The sequence below is a fragment of the Ammospiza caudacuta genome, chromosome 6 (assembly GCF_027887145.1).
Source record: "Ammospiza caudacuta isolate bAmmCau1 chromosome 6, bAmmCau1.pri, whole genome shotgun sequence".
In the NCBI taxonomy this organism is placed as follows: domain Eukaryota; kingdom Metazoa; phylum Chordata; class Aves; order Passeriformes; family Passerellidae; genus Ammospiza; species Ammospiza caudacuta.
In genome coordinates this window covers 59,067,622-59,089,846 of record NC_080598.1, presented here as the reverse complement: position 1 = coordinate 59,089,846, position 22,225 = coordinate 59,067,622, and the positions used below count along the sequence as shown (strand labels likewise).

The 22,225-nt window shown below is 43.2% G+C and overlaps 1 protein-coding gene across 1 annotated transcript in view; it reads left to right on the top strand.

The window, feature by feature from the left end:
• Positions 1-15,994, top strand: part of SYNE2 (spectrin repeat containing nuclear envelope protein 2) — a 176,430-nt gene extending 160,436 nt beyond the window's left edge. Inside the window, exons 103-118 of the mRNA XM_058807437.1 lie at positions 105-292; positions 445-595; positions 1,035-1,217; positions 3,042-3,179; positions 4,068-4,262; positions 5,084-5,366; positions 5,708-5,776; positions 6,569-6,705; positions 7,554-7,683; positions 9,307-9,518; positions 12,051-12,251; positions 12,558-12,686; positions 13,169-13,357; positions 13,923-14,012; positions 14,229-14,275; positions 14,893-15,994. Of these exons, the coding sequence (XP_058663420.1) occupies positions 105-292; positions 445-595; positions 1,035-1,217; positions 3,042-3,179; positions 4,068-4,262; positions 5,084-5,366; positions 5,708-5,776; positions 6,569-6,705; positions 7,554-7,683; positions 9,307-9,518; positions 12,051-12,251; positions 12,558-12,686; positions 13,169-13,357; positions 13,923-14,012; positions 14,229-14,275; positions 14,893-15,118 (2,568 nt within the window). The 3' untranslated portion in view covers positions 15,119-15,994. The remainder of the gene's footprint in view (positions 1-104; positions 293-444; positions 596-1,034; positions 1,218-3,041; positions 3,180-4,067; positions 4,263-5,083; positions 5,367-5,707; positions 5,777-6,568; positions 6,706-7,553; positions 7,684-9,306; positions 9,519-12,050; positions 12,252-12,557; positions 12,687-13,168; positions 13,358-13,922; positions 14,013-14,228; positions 14,276-14,892) is intronic.
• Positions 15,995-22,225: the final 6,231 nt, after the last annotated feature.

The window sequence follows — 22,225 nt, the reverse complement described above, 5'->3', positions numbered from 1 at the left end:
TTTCCTCCCACTGACACTGTATGTTTCCTTCCCGTGACACTGTATGTTCCCTTCCAGTGACACTGTATGTTTCCTCCCACTGACATTGTTCTTTTGCATGGCAGGACCTGCAGAGAGACATAGAGCAGCACACGGCGGGCGTGGAGTCCGTGTTTAACATCTGTGAAGTCCTGCTGCACGACTCAGATGCGTGTGCTAATGAGACAGAGTGTGACTCCATCCAGCAAACCACCAGGAGCTTGGACAGACGGTGGAGAAACATCTGTGCCATGTCCATGGAAAGGAGAATGAAGTATGTGTCCTCTTCCTACCCTACAGAAACCTGTGGCAGCATTTTGAGGAAACTCTGTAGCTTTTGCCACAAACTGAATTTTAAGGAGGAAAAAAGAATCCAGAGTTGATAGTTAGCTTGTGATAAAACCTTTCTGTTTTTTGCTCTCTCAGAATCGAGGAAACCTGGCGTCTGTGGCAGAGGTTTTTGGATGACTATTCTCGCTTTGAAGATTGGCTAAAAGCATCTGAAAATATAGCAGCTAGGCCTAATTCTTCAGAGGTCTTGTACACACATGCAAAAGAGGAGCTGAAGAAATTTGAGGTGAATCTTTTTAACTGCCTTTTTTATGCTCAGCATCAGGCTGCTGAATACTTACTATCTGTGCAAAATGCATTAGTCTCTGGAAAACACTGGTTTGGCATTGGTAGTATAGGGAACATAAATAATTTGGTGAGTGTGCAGCTGCTAAATGTCTGTTTGTTTCCAGAATTTGTTTCAATGTGGAGAACACATTACTTTGAATAGACACTTAAAAGTTTAAAGCCTTGCTTTTTATAGGCAAGAGACTTTTGTCGTGCAATATTTATTCTTTTCTTTCTTCTAGTTTCAGCAGATGGTTTAAAATATGGGTCTATAAAATCTGGATTTAGTTTTGTAGTTGGAAGGTCTGTTTTTGAGGGGGAGGGCACCATCTCTCTTGATGGATAATACCCACATCCTGGCTGTCACCAGGCAGTGAGCTGCTGGCTTTGCCTTGCAGGCGTTCCAGCGGCAGATCCACGAGCGGCTGACGCAGCTGGAGCTGATCAATAAGCAGTACCGGCGCCTGGCGCGCGAGAACCGCACCGACTCGGCCAGCAAGCTCAAACAGATGGTGCACGAGGGCAACCAGCGCTGGGATAACCTCCAGAAACGAGTGGCCTCCATTCTCAGGAGGCTCAAGGTAGTGCCACAGTGGGCTGAGGGAGTCAGGAGCACTCAGGGGAGGCTGGTTTTCAGCTTCTTTTTTCTGCTTCTGTCAGGGTTGAGACTGAAGCGCTAGAGACAGTATTTCGTGTTCAGGCTTAGGTGTTTATTATTTCTCATTTATATAAGTGGTGGGTTTTACAGCATTCTACTAACAAGCTACAAAATCGCTAACTATCTTTCCTTATGAGGTCTTTTAACACTAAACTATCTAATTAAGAGATGACACCTAAATTATTTTTACTTTTAACTCAATAACTGATCACTCAAAGTCTGCAATGCAGACTTTTCTGTCCTATTACCAATACGACCCAAACTCATGAAAAAGAAGGACCAGACTCCACTCTAAAACTTCTATCTTGCTCTATATATATATGTTACTGTATTCTAAAACTTTAAGCTCTAAGTTTTCTATTTAATGATATTACACACTTCTAATCAAACTACACACCCGTAATCCCAGTGCTATTAATCAATTTTGGAAGCCTTCTCCACGGCCTCAGGTCAAATGTAGTGTTCTCTTGTGGGTCTGTGCCTTTCAACATAGAAAGTTTAAAATTCTGAGCATCCAGGGTTCTGCAGGAATTACTCATGAGCAAAGCCTACATCAGAGCAGCTCTCTCTGTCCTATTGGCATAGCAGGGGAGCTCTGGGAGGGTCACTGAGTACGTGGCATAAACCTCACCTTGGTAGATTGGTTTTTGGTAGCTGAAGAAAAGCTTAAATGAAGAAGGAGTGCAAATTTTGAGAGGTCAGTTGCAATACTCACTGTTCCTATCACACTTTGCTCTTACCCACTTGTAATGGGTGGATGTGTTCATGCACTTGCACCTTTCCATAGATAAGAGACAGACAGACAGAAGGGCTCCAACTGCAGATATGAAGTTTCCAACTCAGCTCTACTTCGTGCCAAGTTGTGATTCACCAACAAGGCATTAAAGATGGAGATGTGATAGAAAGCAGCTCCTGCTGTGCTGCCTGCCTGATGAGGAATGTTGTTGGATTGTATTACAAAGAAGCATCTTGCTCATCAATTAAACTGATCTCTGGGCAGCTACTCTGTGCTGTGCCCTGGGGGAGACTTGTCACTGCCAGATTTTTAAATATAGCAGTGCTGTAAGCAACTGGGAGACAGGGAGAACTGTTAGCTCCCCAAAGTCAGTGGATGAGACAGTGAAAGCAGTGATGGGGTTTGATCTGTGCAGCTATGAATTGTTATATTTGGGATTTACATGATCCCTTTTCTGAACAGTAAATCCACCCATGAGAACAGGCAAGCTGCATGTCTGTGAGCAGCTTCTGTGGGACATGCTATGCCAAACAGTGCATTAATTACATTGGCGTGGTCATACATGATCCAGCCTCTCCATTGTAAAATCAGTAAAAACTGATACTAATCTCATAGTTTTAATTACTTTAATTAGAGATGAGGGTTGCTTCCTTTATCTCTGTTTTAAGTTTAGAACAAATTAGATGTTAAGCCTCAGTCCAAGTAACTGTTGCTGGTATAATGATGTGGGAGAAGAATGTGTGGAATCAATAATGTTATTTTACAGAAGCATCTTGAACTGCAGAAATTTTAGTCCCTCTTTTGTACAAATAGTGTGCTAGTACAGGGCACTGTTCTAGCATTCCTACAGGAAGAGGACAGGTTTTATACATGGCATGCTGCTGTTTGTGTCCTGATGGCCTTTAAGGTGAACAGGAGTTTTGAAATAAAACACTGATTGCAGAGAGCCCCTGTGACCTGTCTCTTTTAGTAGCTGAAGTGATGTAACACTGGCTCCTCTTCTCCATCCAGCACTTCACCAACCGAAGAGATGAGTTTGAGGGGACGAGGGAAAGCATCCTTGTCTGGCTCACAGAAATGGACCTGCAGCTGACAAACGTGGAGCACTTCTCAAAAAGTAACTTTGATGACAAAATGCGCCAGTTAAATGTAAGTATCCTTCTGAAGCAGTTGTTTACTGTAGCCCAGTGATCCTGTTGGGCTGCCCTTGCCTGGCAGAATCATCCATTTTCTGTAACTTCACAGTAGCCACCACATCTCTGTAGGATTATATTTGTTTGAAGACAGCAGTAAATTTTAAAGACATATTGTCTGAATCAAGATTAATCTCTGCATTATTTAATTCAGATTCAGTGTTCAGGCTCAGTTCTGTCCTGCCATTTTCTCCTGACAGTATGTGTCAGTGACAGTGGTATCTGGCCTGGAAAGCAGCAGATGCTCCTTAACAGTAAGAGCTACATTCCTAAATTCAGGCATTATTTTCTGGTGCAAATCTTTTTTGAATTGGCATTATTTTACAGTCTCCTCAGAGATCATGTTTGTAGCTGGGAATTTCAACAGAAATTAGACACCAGGAATGTGCAGTGATTCTAAGGAATATACTAGTTCTTTCCTACATTATCATTTCTCCTGTCTCCCTGCACTGCTACTGATTTGGGATGTAGATTTACTGTTGTGTAGGCTGCAGACCCGAGAAACCAAACAAACTTCTTGGCTACTGAGAAAAAGATTGTGTGTACCAACAGAAGAATAATCTCTGATTAGCTGAACTCTTGTATCATGATCCCCTGCAGGCTCAGGACACTGCAGCCATAGTGATGTACACATGGGTGGAAAATGCCACTTCATTTAGAGCTGTAATTCTGCTCATAAAATGAACCTTTGGACCTCTTGAGTAAAAATATATTTGCCAAATTAAATTAGACAGCAATGTCAATTGTTGCTTGTCTTTCACTGCCATGAGCTAGAAAATAGGGAGAAACCTTGGGCTAGAAAGAGGCAATGGAGAAGTAATTATTTTTCTTGTGTTCCAAATAGGGTTTCCAACAGGAGATAACGTTAAACACCAATAAGATTGATCAGCTAATTGTTTTTGGGGAGCAGTTGATTCAGAAGAGCGAGCCTTTGGATGCCATCCTGATTGAGGATGAATTGGAGGAACTTCATCGATACTGTCAGGAGGTGTTTGGGCGAGTTGCCCGCTTCCATCAAAGACTGACTTCAAGGGATCCTGTAAGAAGCAACAGTTGTTTCAATGCTTTGACAAGATTTTGGTGTTTGAATTGCAATACTTATTTTGGTTTTTGAATTGCAATTGCTTACTCCTAGCAGCTTGACTGAGTGGTTTAATCTCCAGGGGCTCAGGAGCTCTGCAGTAGATGTGCCAGCCTTGCTAAATCTTTGTTGCCAATCCTTTCATGCCTCTCCATCTGCAGAATCTGGATAATAGCATGGAGGTTGTTCATAAGGTTCAGAACTATATAGTTGTGCCTTGAAGGCTTCAAAACATTTTTGGTGTTTTTAATATCACTTTGTTTTCCTTACCATCAATAATGTGCTTAGAATATCTCTTTATGTATTTGTTTGTCCACTCCATCTGTCCAGTTTGTTGTGAGAGCCCTGAATGGGGAACAGCATGCACCTTGCTTTTCCCTGGGAACTTTCAGATGATTCTCAGTTTGCTTGGCCTCAAAAAGAAAGAACATCTGTTAGAAAGATGGGTAAAGGAAGGAACATGAACAAGTAGCTATTCACTCCTGCCTAGGCATCATTTCCTGACTGACCTTTTAAACTCTATTTGGAACTGGGCACTCCTGCAAACTGGACAGATGCTATGGTGGTGGTTGAGTGCCTTGAAAGAGGAGAGGTAGCTGCTGATGTGAGGATTGGATTTGGCAAAAGAGGAAGAAGGCAGAAATTATGTTTCCCTTTAATTTTAGGCACATGGTTGCTGCAGCTGACCACAAAACTGTCTTCAGTAGTACTGTGTGGTTCAGTCATTATCTCATTAAGATCTCTTGTAAATCTTATTAATACGCAATAATTCCTTGTAGGGATTGGACGATGAAAAAGACAACTCTGAAAATGAGACAGATCAAGAAGACTCCAGAGAAATCCAGAATGATCCCTGGCATAAGAAAGCCATCACTGAGGGGCCCTCATCCACACAGTCCCTCTGCCACCTCGTGCCCCCGACTCAGGGCCATGAGAGATCAGGCTGTGAGACCCCTGTCAGCGTCGACTCCATCCCACTTGAGTGGGATCACACAGGTGATGTGGGAGGTTCTTCCTCTCATGAAGATGATGAAGAAGCAACATATTACAGTGCTCTGTCAGGTGAGAACCAATGTCCAGCACTTTGGCTTGACATGGACAGCTGGAGGATGTCCCTGTGTGGGAAGGGAGGGGGATTGAAGTCTTGCTCCCACCTTGTTGGTTGGTTTTCACATTTATAGATGTGAGCAGGCTCATCTCTTATATGAAGGAAATGGTACTGTCTAAACCAAGCTTTTGTTTTTAGAAACATAAGAAGGTTTTAGAAGCCTTAGTGTTTAAGAATGTTTGAAAATGGTACCAACCACTTTGTTCTTTGTCTTTGCTGTCCTTCATTGTTTCAGTTGTTTTTAACAGTTGGAAGATACTGAATAGTGAGGAAAATGACATTATTCTTTTTTCAGATGTAGAAATCACTGAAAACCCTGAGGCATATCTTAAAATGACCACAAAAACTTTGAAAGCATCTTCTGGTAGGCACCTGCTAATGCATGTGTCTGAACATGGCAATCTCCCTGTGCTGCACGCTATATTCCTCAACCTCTCTCATACGTAATGTCTGACTTCCTGCCTTGTGTGGGCACCATGTCTCATCCTGCCATGGTGTTCTTACGCTGCAGTATCCACATGGACATTAAAAGCAGTCAAGAACACACCATTTAGATTTTGCCTGGTAAATGCCAAGGTGGTTAACGTGCATTTCATTGTACTGATCCAAAGTCTTTTGGTTCTTTCTCGGTGGTTTGCTCTGGGTAGTATCAGTTTTTGGTTGTTTCTAATTTTGGTTGCATAACTACTGAAGGCAGTAGCTCCAACTCTGCAAGTATTTTTTTTGTGGTTTGTGCATGACAGAACTATGTGTGTCCTGTCTGTTAAATCCAGATGTTGCAGATGTGTGATACCTATTGTTGGGATGCAAACTTTACAAAACCATGGTGCAGCCTTGTCTTTTGGTTTTGGTTTTTTTTTTTTTTTTTTTTTTTTTTTTTTTTTTTTTTTGAATACTCTAACCTGTATTCAAGCCTTTTCCAGAAGAAAACAGAATGTCCCATAACTGCATGGCTCTCATCTCATTACCTTGAAACACTGTTGATGTTTTGCAAATGTGCATGCTTTGCAAGGAAAGCTGCAAAACTGTCATTTTTATGCCATAACTTGATGCCATTTTATTCAAAGCGCTTTCTAACTTAATACAAAGCAACAGCTTCCTTGTGGAGGTGGGATCTTGCACTCATGGTGTGTGGTTTTGGTTTTATTTGTTTCAGGAAAGTCTGTTTCAGAAGCTCGTCCTTGGCATTCTCCAGGCAGCCCAGTCTGCAGGAAACACAGATATAACCAGGCAGAGATGGTTGGAAATGTGTTGTCTGGACCAGAGACAAGTACTCCCTATAAACCAGACTATGTGAGTTGGAGGCTCTGTGGGCACTGAACCTCTACTACAGAGTCTGTTTCTTGTTCTGGGTAACTCCACCCTCTTCCCTTTTCCAGCATCAAGGAAAAGAATAGTTGAGGTGGGGAATTTTCACTTCACACAAACTTAGACATTATTTCTGGTGGTTCAGGTTGGACTCCTGGTCAGGGTCCAGAGGAACTTCTTTCCTCGATTGTCATAGGACAAGTCTAGAAGAATTTAACCCCCACAAAGGACAGGGTATGAATCTCTTGATACTTACTGACATATTTACCTGTCCTAAGCAAATTTGAAGAGTCTTAATATGCAACACACCATTTAATCTGCTTCTAGGCACTGAAAAATGTACCAAAATGGCTGATTGTCCATTGGTGCCTCAGCCTTGATGGCTTTTTGCCAGCCATGGCGTCACCAGCAGCCGCCAGGCTCAGTGGATCTGGACCCACTATCAGCATTCTTCCAGGCAGGGTGACACTGATATCTGGCTGCTTTTGTCATCATTAATCCAGTCTCAGAGCCTTGGAGTCAATATTACCAAGACTCACAATCCAACAAAGAGCACCAGCAATTGTACATTGTCTGGAACAGGTAGTGCAAAAGCAATAAATCTGCCGTGTCCACTCTTGCAGCCATTGGCATCACCATGGTGTGTGTTTGTTTGCTGGAAAGGCACAGAGAGCCAGTGTAAACTGGCAGCAAAGCTGCAGAAGCCCAGTGCTAAATGTGATGTGCAAGAGCTCAGCAGCAGCCCAGCCACCCCAGAGTAGCACAGATTAGGCTGGACCTTTGACCTCCTGTTAACCTGCAGGGCTCACTCACCCACCAAAATGTCATTCCAGGTGAAGCAGCTCAGCTCTGCCAGCAGCAGCAGCAGCAGCAAGGAGAAAATTCCATCTGCCAACATGAGCGATGAGGAGCCCCAAGATGACCAAGAACTTGTGAACATAGCAGCAACAGAGAAGCAGCCAGGTACAGAGCATTAGGAGTGACTTTGGGGCTCTGGTGTTTGTCCTGTGACTCTGGGAAGACAAAGCAGACATGGCACAAAGGCAGCATATTTGGGAACAAAAAAAAAAAAAACCCAACAAATTAATGTATTTTGCCAAATTTCCAAGCCCTTCTCATGTGGTTCTGTCCAAGCCATGTGTGCTGTTCAAAGCTTTCACATTTTCTGCCAGAATTGAGATTTTTCTTTCATAACATACTTCTGTCTCTTTGCTGCTTGTAGTAAATGGGAACAATTTCACTTTTGTCTGATACTGAACACTTCAGGGGCTTCTAATCAGATTTCAAACCCAAGGTTCTGTCTAAAAGAAGATTGCTATGTGGAGTTACTGGTACTCCATATAACAAGACGCTGCAGCTCCCATTTGCAGAAATATTTGTTCAAAGCTGGTAATGCATTCTGTTCTCCAGTGGTTCTCACCTTTACAGTGGTCCTTTCATGCAAACAGACCAGCAAGCTGGTTCTCTTCACCTTTTAGGACCTAATATCTGGCTTCAGGTGCTTGAGATTGTAACAGCACATTGTACTGCAGTCACAAAAGCAAATCATGGGATGAAAAGAAGGCTGCAGCTACATGCACCAGATCACTTATTTTGTTTCTCTGGTCTCACAAATAGTCCAGGGTTGTGCCCCATGTGTGGGATGAATAGGAATAACCTGAGTGGTTTGGATGTGCTTTCAGAAAGTGTCAGTGATCACACAGGTGCCATCTCCATGTCCCTTAGCGTTGAATTGATAAAACAATCATTAAGAGTCATTAGAATGGTTTGTGTTGCAAGAGACCTTAAGGTTATCTAGATCCAACCCCCCTCCCATGAGCAGGGACACCTTGCACCAAACCAGCTTGCCCAGAGCCCCATCCAGCCTGGCCTTGAGCAGTTCCAGGGATGGGGCAGCCACAACTGCTCTTGGCAACCTGTGCCAGGGCCTCAGCATGGCCACAGTAAGGAATTTCTTCCTAATCTGCAATCTAAACCTGCCCTCCTTCAGTTTAAAGCCATTATCCATTGTCCTATCACTCCATGCCCTTGTCTAAAGTCCCTCTCCATCTCTCCATCTCTCTGTAGGCACTGGAAGGGGCTCTAAGGTCTCTGGAGCCTTCTCTTCTCCAGGCTGAACAGCCCCAAATCTCTCAGCCTGGCTTTACAGGAGAGGTGCTCCAGCCCTTTCATCACCTTTGTGGCTTCCTCTGGGCTCTCTCCAGCAGCTCCACATAGACATAAAACACAAAGCCAGGTCCTAACTGCTGGATCATATTTGTCCCATGCTGAATTTTGCACCAAATTGCAACTGGGCTCACTGAATTTTATCTCCTTAGTTTTGGTCTCTTTTTCCAAGTGAATTAAAACATCTCCAATTGATATCATTAAAATTCTTTGTAGCATTGCTGTGTGGGTAACTTGACCAGCAATATGAAATTTAGACACTGCAGAATCTCAAGATGTGGTTGAATGACAGAAATACATTACAGCAGTTAATTGATCTCAAATAGCATGGGAAATAATTTTCTTGCAAAACTTCTTGCATCTGTTTTACACACTCCTTCCTTTACTGAAGATTTAATTTTTTTCCCCTGTGATTTGCAGGCATTATTGATAGGTGGGAGCTCATCCAAGCTCAAGACCTCAGAAATAAACTCAGGATGAAACAGAAATTGCAGCAGTGGCAGCAGCTGGACTCAGACCTCAGTGATATCTCTGCTTGGCTTGATAAAACTGAGCAAGAGCTGGAAGAGCTGCAAAAGGTGAAGCTTCCAACCAGCATGCAGGCATTGGAACAAAAGGTCAAGAAATTGAAAGTAAGTTATGGCTTGCTGAGAAGAGGGATTTCAAGATGCTGATGTTTTTTAATCAGTGCTCTCCTGGGATCAGTTGGCAGCATGGATGCCAGCAGCAACTCCTGTGCCACAGGGGAACTGAACTGCTCTCAGCTGAGGGCTAAAGAGGGTCTTAGGCAAGGTGCTTCTGTCTTCATATACAGAGATTGGCAGGCAGAAGTAAAAACCTCTTCACTTCTCCCTTTCTGTTTTCTTGCACAGTGATATTGACATTTTTTCCTTGTGCCATTCCCCAAACCAGAAATAGATTGAAAATTAGCCAGGTCTACAGGCTGCAAAGGCTAGGCTGCTTTTTTTTTTTAACTTGAAGTAAGGGTGGGGTGTAATTCCAGCAGGACAAAGATCTGCTCAAAAGCTGTGGTTTCTGCAACATGAGCCAGCAGGTTACCAGGGCACATGCAAGTGCTGGGGCCCTGGGACTCAGGCAATGAAATGCCTCAGCTTCAAGTCTGAGAGAGCAAGTGTTCCTAAAATTTGTGGAAGTGCAAAATCCCTGTGTGCTCACCCCTCACCAGCTGCCCCATGTGGAATCACCCTGAGGCTACTGGTCAGTCTGGTGTCCCCTTGGGGTGATGCTCACAAACAGGACACTGCAGGACAGAGGAGGGGTTTCTTAGGCATGCTGAGAGTATGTTTAAGCCTGCATGTCCTGGAGTAGTTATTAGGCCAGGGACAATGACTCTGCACTCCAGTAAGGTCAGCTCTGACTTCTTCAGCCAGTCTGGATTATCCAAGCCCCAGGAAAGGATGGTGCCTCCAGAGTGGAGGGAGGTGTTTCCCTCAGCCTGGAGTTGGGTGTCTGACCTCCTCAAGGAGCAGAGCTTCACTTCTCTCTTCTGCATCTGCTTAAGAGGAGTCCAGCTGGCTGTAAATCCCATTTTCAGACAGTTTGGTTTTAGAGGGGTGTTAAAAGAGTGTGCTCTAAGAAGTGAATCTCATGAGGTGTCAGGACATTCCAAGTGCCTGGGATAAGGATAAAGCCAGTCTGCCTGCAGAGTGGCTTACTGGTGTTCAGAAGTCTGTTTGCTTTGTCTGATATTGAAAGAAACTTTATTGCCTCGAGGAGAGGGGGACAGGATGACAGGATCCTTTGATGGGTGAAAAAAAAGTAATTTAGACCAGCAGTTTTCTACAAGTGGAACTCAGATCTTGAGATTGACACTCTTGGATAGATAGGTGCTGAGAAAAGCAATCTGAGCTTTGTGGCTTGTGGGGTTCATCCTGCAGCTCTAACTTCCCTTCTGCAAGAGCAGCTTGGGAAAGATGAGTACCCTTGATTCAAACTGTAAACTGGATGGTACAAGGAAGGTATTGTTTGGCATTCTTTTTTTCTAAAAAACCTTCAGAAATACAGGGTCAGCCTTAACATAAAGGTGGTTAGATGATATGACCATAACTGCAAATTCCATATTATTCCCCCTGCAATTTTAAGGGAGAGGAGGAAAGCAGGGAGGACTGCCTTCTGGGGGGACCTTGAGAAGTCAGAGAAGTGGGCTGACAGAAACTGAGACCAGAGAGAAGAAAAATAATTTCTCACAATGGAGTGGTGTGGTGTGGGATATAGTAAAGGTAAGAAGACTTTCAGAAAGCTGGGAAAAGCAGGCCTTAGAAACAGAAAGAGCAGAGAAAACTCAGAACTAGATGCAGCTGCAAAGTCTGAAAGTAGAAAAAGTTATAATGACTTTTTATAAGAGAAGCAAGCATTGTGTGAAGGGGTGCATGTGTACTTTTAGTAATTGCCTAGAAAACTGTCTGTAAGCTTTAACAATATACTGTTAACTAATGTTTTTTAAATGTTCTGTAGCCAAGAGATCTTTGGCTGCTGCTGACTGTACATGAGCTTTGCCATCTTTCTATTGTCTCAACCACGTAATGAGGCAGATGCTGCAAATAAAATCTCAAGGAATGTACCCCAACAGTCCCATCCTGTTTGTGAAAAAACAAACCTCCGAACAGTCTGGTGTGGGACCAGGGGCCCAGAGGGGGTGGGGAATCTCTATCCTGTGAAATACTGAAAATTTAATTTAATGAGGCCCTGAGCATTCTCCTTGGAGTTTGAAGTTGGTCCTATGTGAAACAGGAGAATGGAGTACAGCCCTCCAGATGTCCCTGACAGGATTATTCTAGGATTCTGGGGTGGCAAAACCTTTATCAGTTAGAAGATACTATGTGATGAGCAATGTGAGTGTTTGTTAAAATGTCAAGGAAAGAGACCACTCAGAGGAATTGAAGGGCAGATGTGGATTAAGCCATAATGCCTGTGACTTAGGGAGAAGCACAAGCTCAGTCACACTTATTTTCTTCAAAGTGAAGGTTTTGGCTTTAAAAAAAACCCAAACATAAACCTTGCTCAATATGTTTCTTAGCAGTATTGAAAAGCCACCAGATTCAAACATCCTTCCCCAACACCTGTGATACTTTTGAGTGCATGGTTTTATTGTAAATAAACATGGTTTTCATCACTCATAAAAACTCGTAATCTTTTTCTGCCAGGACATGCTTAAAGCATTTGACAGCTACAAAGCAGTGTTGCTTTCTGCCAACCTGAGCAGCAAAGAGTTCCAGAAGGCAGACAGCACAGAGTTCAAGGAGCTGCAGAACAGGCTTCGGAAGGTCAACTTGCACTGGGAGAAGGCAAATCGTGCACTGGACAGCTGGAGGAAGGGTTTGCAGCAAGCCTTGCTGCACTGCCAGGTACATCCCACATGCCAGCTTGTAAGGGAAAACCCTTTGGGATTCTGTGGAGGAGAGGGCAGAGGGGTGATTCCTGCACATCAGTGGAATGGTCACTCACAAATCAAGGCACTTTGTTTCCTGATGAAGTTGCCTCTGATGGATTGAAACGGTTTGGTAAAAATATCTTTGAAGTGGATAATGCCCTTTACTACATAGGTGGAATACTTTAGCAAAGTTTCTGTACCCTCACTAATTGTGAATTTGTAGGTGAAGGCTCTACAAAGGTGTTTTTCCTCTTATGGGTCTCTCTTTTTGTTTCTCTAGGATTTCCAGGACCAGAGCCAAAAGCTAATCCTGTGGTTAGCAAGTGCTGAAAGCCAGAGGAATGAGGCACAAATCACAGATCCCAATGCTGATCTCAATACAATACTGGAATGCCAGAAGGAGCTGATGGTGAGTGTAGTCTTACCTGCAGCACCTCACTCTCAGCACACACTGAAGAGCAAGATGTTTGTGTCTCACAGTGTCTGCAGCCTCTCCTCAGACCTGCTGTACTCAGGAATGTGGGTGGCTTTTGAAATGGACCAAGATATTGCATCTACAAGGCACTTCTTCATAATTACTCATCATAAAAAAAAAGTTGCTTATGAGTAGTCTTTATGCTGGAGCAAGACTTCCAATTTCCAAAATTTAATCTCTACTCTATGTGAATTACCTCCTGCCAGAACTATTTTTAAATGTTATTTCAAACAGGTAGAACCAGTTTCTTCAAGAGGACTTCATTGCCTATGTAGCTGTAATAACCATTCCTGTGCCTTGTTGCTTCTCAGGCAGGTTGTGTTGTTCTTTAAAGCCTTCCAGAGTTCCTCCTTTTGGGAGAACATCCATAAAGTGGAGGGTAACAGTCTGTTGTGCTGTTTTTTGTTTATTCTCAGCAACTGGAGAAAGAGCTGCTGGAGCAACAGCTTAATGTGAACTCCCTCCAAGAGCTCACTGCTTACCTGCTGCTGAAATCAGATGGTGATTACATTGAGGAGGAGGAGAAGGTCCATGTAATTGGAACAAAACTGAAACAGCTGATTGAACAAGTCTCTCAGGACTTAAAAACAATACAAGGGAATCTGGTGAGTTGGAATTTAAATATCTGTTTGTGGATCTTCCTTACTGAAAGAAATAGCATATTAAGAGTGAAAGTATTTATAAAAAAAACTGACTTAAAGCTTAAGTACTTCCACCTTGATAAGCTGAAAAAAGAACATTTCTGGCTGTAGGAATAACTTCAGCACCCCAAGGCTAGTACAGTATTCTAACAGAGGGGTTGTTCTGCCTCTGTCCTCAAGGGGCTTGAAGAGCAGAGAGCATACAGCTCTGAGTAAGGCTTTTGGCAGGAGGTTGGACCAGATGAACTTCCTGAAGTCCCTTCCATCCTGAATTTGGGTGATCCAAACCAGGTATCAGGCTAGGAGTGTGTAATGAACATGTAGGAGTTGAAGGTCATAGCAGTGGATTGCTTATCCTGAGGCCTGTCAGAGGTATTTCCAAGTTAATTCCTGTATGCACCCATTCCATTGCAATTCCTTCATGCTGGGCACTGTAAATTCCTTTATTCTGGGGGACAGGTTATTCTCATGTGAAGGGGCAGTGGGCTGTGCACCTACAGAGGCAGTGAAAGGTGGTGTTATCTTTCAGGATACCAAAACATTCCTGCTAGTTCCAGATGACTTGGACTCAGGAGCCTATAATGCAGAAGAAGAGAAATCCAGCCCTGCTGTGAAGAAGGCAAGTATTTTTTTCCCAATATTTTGCTATCAGCATATAGTGTATTTTGACATATTTAGTGTGGAAGTTCCTCAAGTATAATCATTTTACCTTTTAGGTCCATGTACCTTATTACAGTATTTACAATCAGACCTTAAAGTCTACAGCTGGCTTTCCAGAGAAATTCCTTGTTGTTTCTGAAATCTGGATACTAAAAGCTTTTCTTTCTCTCAACAGATGGCCCTCAGGAGAACAGCTGAAGGCAGGAATGGCAGCAGCACAAGGTAATATTTTATATATGCCTGATCTCTTGATAAACAGTGAATATGGCAGAGATGAGCTGTGTGCCAGCAGAAACCTGGGCAGCTGTTCCTTGCAGGTTCACACATGGGTGGAGGTGATTTTTGCCTACCTGTAGAGTCCCCTCTACCTACCAGCTCTGGGCTGCTCCTTAGGGAATGGTTTCCTTCAGCACTCCTGCTCCAGGACCTCTGCAGTGATGTGCAACCCTGACTTGAGAAAATACTTTTTCTGCCAAGTGGGGGATATTTTAGGTTGAAATCTTCCTTTAATTCCACCAGCATGCCTGGAAAAAGAAACTTGCCCCTGAGAGCCACTTGATACAAACAGACCATGAAGGACTAAGGGAGAATTTAACCCCCAGTCTAGTGGGGTCTGTTCAAAGGGTAGATCTCAGTAAGCCAGGGCAGAGAAGAACCTCATCAGTGTGAATAATGTGCTTCAACACCTATTTGGAATGGTGTGTTTGCCTCCTGGGAAAAGTTAAGTTAAAGTTTGTTTGTGAAGTAAAAGTTAAGTTTGTTTCCTGAAATTAGGGTAAAAAACAACTTGTTTAACTCAAACCCTGAAGTGCCTGTTGTTCTTTGTTTCTCCTTTCCAGGAGCGAAAGCCATTCAGAACCTGTGCAGGCAGCCCCTCGCTCTCCCTCCTTCTTCTACCGAGTGTTGAGAGCAGCTTTACCCCTCCAGCTGTTCTTCCTGCTGCTTCTGCTGCTGGCTTGCATGATCCCCTCCTCTGAGGAAGACTACAGCTGTACCCAGGCCAACAACTTTGCCCGCTCCTTCTACCCCATGCTGCGCTACACCAACGGGCCCCCGCCCACCTAGGGCAGCCTGCACTCTCACTGAACACTCTTGGGTGGTGCTTTTTTCTCCCATGCTGCTCTAGCATCAATCAAGCAGTGAGTTTCACATCTCAAAATGTATATCTTGACAGAATTTCAGCGTTTTTTGTACGGGAAACAAAACTTTTTCTATAGATTTTTTTTAAACTGTAAGCAGCACACTTTATACTTTGATGCAATAGATACACTATTTTGTAGGGCCAGTGCTCTTGAGTTTGCAAGGTGTTTGGATTCTGAGTTCTTAGATGCAGAAATGACATCACAGTAATGTTAAACATAGCAGTCTGTCTTGGGTGAGCATGACAAACAAGCAGGTGAAGAGGGACTTCATTGAATATGATTTCTTCACACACACACTTCACATTATTTGTATCTTTTGGTACTGTAGTCACTTGGTGGAAGCAAAAAAAAAATTGCATATTTTTGAATCTTTGTTGTTGTATTTTATTAATCTAACACGTTCAATATCATGATGCACATTTGTTTTGTTTGACATAAAGTGTTCTAGTAGTTAGGACTGCTGTGTTGTCTTTTTATACCACCTTGGAAATAAGGAATTGCTGCATTGCATGGAAATGGTTTATAATGCACATATTTTCTAGATGAACATGATTATGTAGACTATCCCTGATGTATACAAATAGTGCAATGACTTTTTTAATGAAAGTTTTTTTTTCAGTTTTTAACCTGCTGAATAGTGTACAGTACCTTGGGAGAGAATTGTGCATTTTTATAAGCTTTGTTTTTAAAATGAAACCGGCGTGTGGGCAGTGGCTGGAGAAACACTGTGTACAGTCAGCATTGCCACTGCCCCTTTGTTGTACAGTTTGAGTACTGTCATTAAAATTTTGCCAATGTCTGCAGGACTGTGGGTGTGTCTAGTGGGGGGCACCAGATTCATGTTCCAGCAGTGCTGCCCCTCACACTCCTGGAAGAGTCCATTTCTTTGCCTGCTAAAGGAGTGGTGCTGGAAGAAGCACAACCACTCCCTTATTTGTCAGAGCAAGAGATCACAAATCCAGCAGTGGGACCTGTTCCATGGCACACATCCTTCCCTTTGGAACTGCTTTCCTGGAGGAAGAACACAAAGCTGAACCAATTCATGGTTATTTCTGGTTTGAAATGCTGAACTATTTCCCACTCTGGAACTGACTTTCCACAGTGGGAGTGATGGAGTGGGGAAATGCATGCGGGGGGAGAGCTCAGTGCTGTAGTAAGGGCTTTGGTGAACAGCTTTTTGTGTGTGGCAGTGGATCTGACCCAGGAATTAGCCACTTTCTGCAGTGTTTACCCATGGAAAGTAAAGGTCTCTGATTAGCTTGTGAGAGTTCCCCCACCCTTTCTACACTTGCCACCACTGGTGGTTGCTGATTCCTCCCTGGCAGGGGGCTTTAGCAAGCAAACTGCTTTGTCCTCATGGTCAGAGAATGGCCAAACCAGCAGCTTTTTCCCAGCCATGGTGGCAAACCCACTGTGGTTTATTTCCAGGACATTAAACTAAACTCATAGGGCTGTGTTGAGGAGCCAGGCTTGTGCTCTCACACTGGGGCTGTACCCAGAGATGGATCCCCCTCACCCCTCACTGCACACAGCCACACACACTGTCCTCTCTCCCTCTGCAATCATGATTTGATATTTTCAAAGCAATTACTTTAGGATGGAGCTCATTTAAGTTTCTTTCTCTGTAGAAGTGAGCCAACTCCAACCATTATTTCATTGCCAGGTTGTCACAAATGCCCATGCAGACCTTTCTGCCAAGAAGTAATAGGCAGTTGCTGACGTGATATTCAGTTCTTCTTCCATTAAAGAACCTATGCAGGGGAAAAAAATTGAACAATGTTAAAAGGTCTAAGGAAAATTTCATAGCCTACAATTTCCTTTCATTATGAACAGTTATATCAAATTGTTGAGCTGATGTAATATATAAAAAGAGGAGCTTTCAAGAAATTATCTCAAAATGTCACTAAAAAACAATGTCTGGGAAATAGCTTAAATCTTTTTTCTTCCACACCTATTTTAAATAGTTTTATTTCCAATTGATTATAATCACTGCACTGCAGACTGACACTGAAGTCTGCTTTAAACAAGTCATTTTATATCCCCAACAATTTCTTTGTGTCATCATCTCTTTTAGGACTGGGTTGTTAGTGTCCAGGGAAGGATAAAAAAATATTTTAAAGAGAGAACAGATGCAATAGTGAGAGCAACCCATTATGGTTGTGCACCTGCATTGAGAAATCAAACCCAGCCAAAACTAATTTTGAATTGAAGTCTTATTTTTTGGCAGTGAGATGAGGCCTTGGTTTGTTTTCAGCTGTACCCACCCTGCTCCAGCAGAGTCAGCAGCAATGAGAAGGCTCCAGGGAGACTTTGGAGCAAATTCTGGTACCTAAAGGGGCCCTACTGGAGACGTGCAGGTGGGCTTCTTGCTAGGGGGTGTAGTGGTGGGACAAAGGGTGATGGTTCTAAACTGACAAAGGACAGCTTTAGATGAGGTGTTGGGAAGAAATTCAGTGCTGTGAGGGTGGGGAGGTGCTGGGATAAGTTGTGCAGAGAAGCTGTGGCTGCTCCATCCCAGGTTGGATGGGGCTTGGAGCACCCTGGGATGGTGGAAGGTGTCCCTCAGTCACCGAGCACACACATGAGACCAGGCTGGGCTCAGCTGCAGGACAGAAATGAACAAAAAGCAATATATTTACATTGCATGGTGCCTGTTTAGTCAGCTGCACCAATCCACAACAATGAAACACAGCAACAGACAAATGCCATCAGTTCACCGAACTAAAGACAGCTGGGGGAAGGGGAGGGGCTGGGGTGCTGTGGGGTTGTTTTCACATTACCATAACAAACATCAAGTGCTTTAAAAGGCACCACTTTCAGTCAGGAACCTGATTCCATTACAAACTCACAGAATGCAATGGTGAAACTAAAATGACAGGACTGAGAACAAAACCTTTTGTGGAAAACAGGCATAGGAGATGTGGAGTAAGCACTGGTAATGACTGTGCCAGCTCCTCTGTGACACTGATGAGTGAAGAAGGTTTTGTCTGTTGAGGCAGTAGCAGCAGATGTTGGCATTTTTATAGCAAAGCAATCTCTTTTTTGTGCACTTAAATCAAAATTGCTAACACTCAGCAATACATGAGGAGTGTAGGTGACTCTTAAATGCAAAGATGGAGGTAAATAATACACAGATCATAAATAAAATGAAGCCTTAGCTATGAAGGCGCCATTTAACACATCACACTTCACTTTAGTAGTAAAATACTGTGAAAAATTAATGTAAATAATACTTATGTTCCACATTGTAGCACTTGCTTTTCATGCTCCCATTTGCAGCAATCTCTTTAGAACTGGTTTGGGCACTGGATCAGCACAATAGATCACACCTTACCTGCTTTGCTGACCCATCATCTCACAGGACCTAAGTAATTCAAACCATTTTTTCTGAGATGGATGGTGATGATAGCAAAGGTTTCTCTATGGCTTCTAGGACTGACTTGAGGGAAGTGTGAAAAGATGGCCTGGGGTAAACTTAGAGGAAGCTGAGAAATTGTGTTTACATCCCAACAGTACAGAAATTGGAGGGTAAAGTGCAGTTGCTACTCCCTGCCTAGAATATGGTTGGATTTTTCAAAACCATTCCACAGTGAGTCCCAACACCCACAATCTGCAGCCAAAACCTCCTAAGGGAGGGTGGAATGGAGGGTGGGGTGGGTTGGAGACACCTGGCCAGGCTCTGTAGAAATCCTTGCACGGAGGGGAGACTTGGAGCAACTTCCAGTACCTGAAGGGGCTTCAACAGAGCTGGAGAGGGAGTTCTGACAAGGGCATGGAGTGCCAGGACACTCTGAGGGTGTTGAGACAGTGAAAGAAGTTGTGGATCCTCCTTCCCTGGATCTTCAAGGCCAGGTTGGATGGAGCTCTGAGCAACCGGATCTGGTGGAAAGTGTCCCTGCCCATGCCAGGGGAGATGGTCCCTGCCAACCCAAACAATTCCATAATTTCATAAAATAGGTTTTTATCCTTCCCTGGACACTAACAACCCAGTCCTAAAAGAGATGATGACACAAAGAAATTGTTTGGGATATAAAATGACTTGTTTAAAGCAGACTTCAATAAAAGCCCAAACAAGACAAAAATTCTTACCTCAGAAGAAGAAGATCACTGGTGACAGCTCAAACAGGATCAACAGGCAACTTTCTGGGTCTCACTGCATTTTAGGCTCTGCTAAACCAATGTAATGATGCAAATACAACAAATATCTTTCATACTCCCCAGCTCATCAAGAGTAAAATTTAGAATTCCAGCACTTAAAACACTTAAAAAGATGCTCTCCTTTCACCATGATGATCCCTGTATAGATCTATCATTTAGTCAGCATGGAATTAACATAATCTGACTATGGAAATATCCATATTTATTAAAAAAATCTCCAAGTGTTTAGCTTGCTAACCTGTCTTAGTTTGCTATTTTATAGGAGCACTTACCCTGTTGGGCACTATCTCAAGTGAGAACGTTTCAACACATCTACATATCCTTCCCCCACACTCTCCTCTCTGACAGCAAACATTACAGCACTAAAAATGGGTAATTTGAAGGAAGAGAGGTGTGGAAAAGTTCTCAAATTCCTGGAGACAAAGCATTTCACCTGTCTGAAACCACATTTCTTTTTTTTTTAAAAAAGAAGAAAAACAGCCAAGATTGTTTTACCATCTGGTTCCACTTCCAGACCTAAGAGAGGAAGCTCCGCATGTTTTCTTTGTGTGTGCTGTTAAAAGTCTTCCTTCCTTCCTTCCTTCCTTCCTTCCTTCCTTCCTTCCTTCCTTCCTTCCTTCCTTCCTTCCTTCCTTCCTTCCTTCCTTCCTTCCTTCCTTCCTTCCTTCCTTCCTTCCTTCCTTCCTTCCTTCCTTCCTTCCTTCCTTCCTTCCTTCCTTCCTTCCTTCCTTCCTTCCTTCCTTCCTTCCTTCCTTCCTTCCTTCCTTCCTTCCTTCCTTCCTTCCTTCCTTCCTTCCTTCCTTCCTTCCTTCCTTCCTTCCTTCCTTCCTTCCTTCCTTCCTTCCTTCCTTCCTTCCTTCCTTCCTTCCTTCCTTCCTTCCTTTTTTAAACTCATAACAATTGTCCCTGCCTGAGCCAGGTTTGCTCTCTCTGTGAACATCCCAGAACTGCAGCACCATCTCTCGAGCAGCAGCAGCACTGAGAAGCTGAGCCACAGCCAGGCAGTGAAGGAAAGCAGTGGAACAGCCCCTCCCCAGAGCCCCTGCAGGTCCTGAGGACTCCCCTCATCCCCCTGAGACTGGAACAGCCCCAGCATCCCAATGGAAGCACAGTGGGACAGCTCTGCTCCAGGCTGGAGGGACAGGGATGTGCACACCAGGAATGCAGCACCTGGGGCTGTCTGGGGGATCCAGACCCGAGACAAACCCAACATCTCTCTCAAGAGAGCCACCCTCCTTCAGCCACTGCCACACACCTCCCTGTGCTGTTGAAAGGAGCATTTTCCCCTCACCCCAGTATGAACACAGCTACATTAATCCGGACTCCACAGCTGGTGACTTCTGCCCGTTTCAAAACATCGTTAGTAACTTTTAATAAAATCATGTTCAACAAGACAAAAAGTAGGTTAAAATCACATCGTTTTCCCATTTGCACTGTACTAACAGCAACATAGATGAACACCACCACGTAGCACAAAACTGCAGCACATCCCTTTTACAGAGTCAGTCCACAGCAAACTTCCATCTAGAAGATAATTTCATTATTTATACCCAGTCTTTCCCATTTTCTCTTCAAAAGGTTTGTTCCAAGATTGTACACAAATTTAGCACTTTTAAAGCAAAACAAACAAATCACTTAAACATTTCTTTGAAAAATGTATTAAACCAAAAGATTGCACAGGATAAGGAAAATCGGAGAAAGAGCAACACAACAGGCAATGAGGCCAGAACACAATCAAGCCCAAGAAATACCAAGACAGGTTTGTTTCACAGCAAAACATCTCTCAAAATGAAAGTACCAATAAATTCCAGACTGTACTCACATTTTTTCCCTTTTTTCATTGTAAATATTACACATCTTTAGAAGGACACAGCTATATTACAGTTTCTTAAAAACAATAAAAAGGCAGAGAGTAAAAATTTAGATCAGCAGCAGCATCTGGTATAGTTAGTACAAGATCAAAACAGACAATAGATGTGTAACTCACTGAAAACCTCCTATAAAAAATACTGTCCTTGGCTTTAAAAAACCACCAAGATTAATGGTTTGACTAATATTCAAAATATGCAAATGGCATACTAATCAAAGTCCCTAATGCAAAAGACTTAGGGGCTCAAAATAGACTTTTGGTGTGATCCCAATTCATTTCACCATAATGCCCAGAACATGCATGTGCTATATTTAAATGTTTCCATGTAGAGACAGTTACCAGAATGAATGATGCCACCCTGCTATCTCTGAGGTCATCAGCCAGGCCATTTAATCGGGTTTGTTTTTTTTTTTTTTTACTCAGTGCAGCTTAAACACATGCAGAAATCAGCACAAAAAGGAAGTTTAAACCACTACATCTTCATTGTAATTCAAACAAGTCATCACACCTGCAAAGCAAAGCAGTGCTTTACATTATCCCCATCTTTACCCTGTCTTTACATTTACCATTATCCCCATCTTTACACTGCCTTTACGTTTACCATTATCCCCATCCTCGCTCTTTGAGGGCTCCTATAAAGATATGAAGACCACAGCACAAGGTGCCATGCATGCTGAGAGCAAGCAAGCAGCAAACCTCAGGGCAGCAGACAAAACCAGATCCCCATCCATGTTCCCATCCAGCGCCTCACCCCCTGCAAGAGGTTTTGGGTGGGCAGGATGTAATTCCACACACCGGTCAAAGGGGTGGGAAGATTTTTTTTTTTCCTAGCTGGTTTCACAAGGCCTGATCAGCAGATCATATACAAATACAAACAGTTAATATTCACAGAGCAACTTCTTGTACCTAATTATCAGAATAGATTTAACATCATTAATAAATATATAAAACAACATGATAAACTCACAGACAAAACACATCTCAAAGGTCAGCATTGACTGA